Source organism: Saccoglossus kowalevskii, chromosome 5, assembly GCF_978046115.1.
Source record: "Saccoglossus kowalevskii chromosome 5, keSacKowa6.1, whole genome shotgun sequence".
NCBI lineage: Eukaryota > Metazoa > Hemichordata > Enteropneusta > Harrimaniidae > Saccoglossus > Saccoglossus kowalevskii.
Genome location: NC_140645.1, coordinates 15,130,942 through 15,133,180, shown reverse-complemented (window position 1 = coordinate 15,133,180; position 2,239 = coordinate 15,130,942). Strand labels below are relative to the sequence as shown.

The following is a 2,239-nucleotide window of genomic DNA, read 5'->3' as shown; positions in this document are numbered from 1 at the left end:
GAATCAATTAATATGATCACGCATTTTATACATATACCGGAAGCACACTAGGGTGATTAACATACATAAAATTCCGGTTTGGGTACAATATTTCTGTAGTTCTTATTGTCACAGTCAATGCTCAGCCAGGGAAGATCATAAAAATTTGGCTTCCCTCGCCAAAATTCAGCAAAGTATGACTGACGAAATCCACAAGCAAATCCTGTTATTCCTTTCCTTCTAGATTCATAGGTAAATAGTCTGGATCTAACGACTATGTATTCCGTTTTACGTATATCAATACGATCGGAATGCAACAATAAATTTCGTGAAGTAAGAATCCCGAATAATTGCAAAGATGCCATATTTTCAACACATGCCATATCTTCGAGACCACAATGCATTAATGTGTTAGCCTGTAAGCCATTACATGAACATCTTTCCCCTTCACAGAAGAAGGCGACGTCAATGTTGCCATTGGTTTGGTTGAAAAGATCTAACATTGTATACAAGTTGATGTGTACACGACCCGAGTTCATAAACACAATATATTGTGAGAATAATTTATCTTTAGCCCAGTTAATTGCAAAAACATGTCCTTCATACATATTGTCCTCATCACACAAAATATCTTCTCGCACCATATCTTTGTAATACAACGATTCGTGTTCACGCAATATGTTTACAATCTCGTTATCAGTTTTGCAGACAAACTGAATCACGTTTATACGATTATTCTCTATTATTGATACTGGTTTTACAACTTGTCGATAATTATTTCTCCATCCCTGATGGGAGGCTGGCGTTGTGACCACCACAACAAGGAATACGTCTTCTGGAAGGGTCATCTCTGTAACTGTGTTGTCGTTGGATAATATTCATCTGGATAATCATCTTGTGAGGTATACCATTTATGCCGTGGATCACGGATGACATGGGTGTTGTTTCCGTGCTGCTGACCAAGATAAATATCTACTTTCGGCAAAGAACTGATTTGTGGTACAATGCTCATCAAGTTTACAAATACGTCATCATCAGTTTTGATGATGAAATTTGCAGATGAACAGAAGTAATACGACCACCTGAGGAACATTATTGTTTTTCTGGTCAAGTTCCTGTAGTGTTCTTGGAAACTTCCTTGCACGAGATCGTCATATTGAAGACTCTCAAGACTGAGTTCTTCTTGGATTTCCACAGACTCTGGAATACCTACAAGAAATACTACTCGAATAGAGTGCTTTTTCAGCAGATTTCTGTTTGCCCATGTCCGTCTGATAGCTGAGCGAGAATAAAAATGAGAAGGTGCTGATTCGACGCCAACTAAAATAACAGACTTGGATGTCGAATTCGTAAATAAGCATTTCTGTGATGGGTTAATCAAAAATGTCAAATTAGATGGCAAATGATCAATTCCCATGTCACTATTCTTGGGTTCTTGAAATGCAACCTTGTCCCAATTGACATATGTTATAGCGAGCTTTTTGTGAGGTTCTTCATTGTTATCAACGTGCCTTTTGTCAGTCTTCTGGCGTTGCTGAATGTCCATGTAAGGAATGACAACCTTATCATTGGCATACAGCTCAACAAGGAAGATAAGTATACTGGCTGTCGCGATGACTTTGAATAAGGAAACGAAGCTAATTCTCGGCATTGTTTTTGGCAATAGAGATTGATGTTTAACACAAATATGTTGCTGTGACGCGTCAGAGAATAATACACGCGTTCACTACTGGCTTAGTAGTACCCGTTTAGTCAACAACAGTCTGTTTCGCAATTACTGTGTGATGGGATCACAGCTGTAAAGTTGTTTCAGTGACGCCATCCATAATATACCATGTAATATACACTTATATGTCAAATTCATTTTTATCAAATGTCAATGAAATTTCCTATTGCTCTTATAAAATGATATTCAAGGACATTTACTTTATAATTTATCCGTCCTGTCTGTTTAATATTGACCAGACGGATTTGCGAACAAAAGACATTATATTAGTTATTGAATATCAAATGTACTAGACGGCCATGACAACATTACAATCAAGTATTTTTTATTCATATGGCCAATCAATATTTGTTGTGTTTGACAATACTCATTTGATCTTAGAAACGCGTCATCGCTAGAGAACATAACATTTAAAGTGTATTCTATTTCGACAATAAAGTTTGCTAGCATCTCGTAGTATCGTATGAACCCGTACGAATACTTTGGATACAGTATTAAATTTCCGCCATGATGACACGAATTGTCCGTGACCAC

The 2,239-nt window shown here is 37.1% G+C and overlaps 1 protein-coding gene across 1 annotated transcript; it reads right to left on the bottom strand.

Annotated features, from left to right (window-relative positions):
• Window positions 1-823: 823 nt before the first annotated feature.
• On the bottom strand, window positions 824-1,630 carry LOC146745807 (beta-1,3-galactosyltransferase 9-like). The gene has a single exon (XM_085498741.1). It carries the CDS (start codon window positions 1,628-1,630, stop codon window positions 824-826), a length of 807 nt encoding a protein of 268 aa, XP_085354867.1.
• Window positions 1,631-2,239: the final 609 nt, after the last annotated feature.

Excerpts from the sequence above, each read along its gene's own strand:
- LOC146745807 (XM_085498741.1), bottom strand. The coding sequence starts at position 1,630 with ATGCCGAGAATTAGCTTCGTTTCCTTATTCAAAGTCATCGCGACAGCC.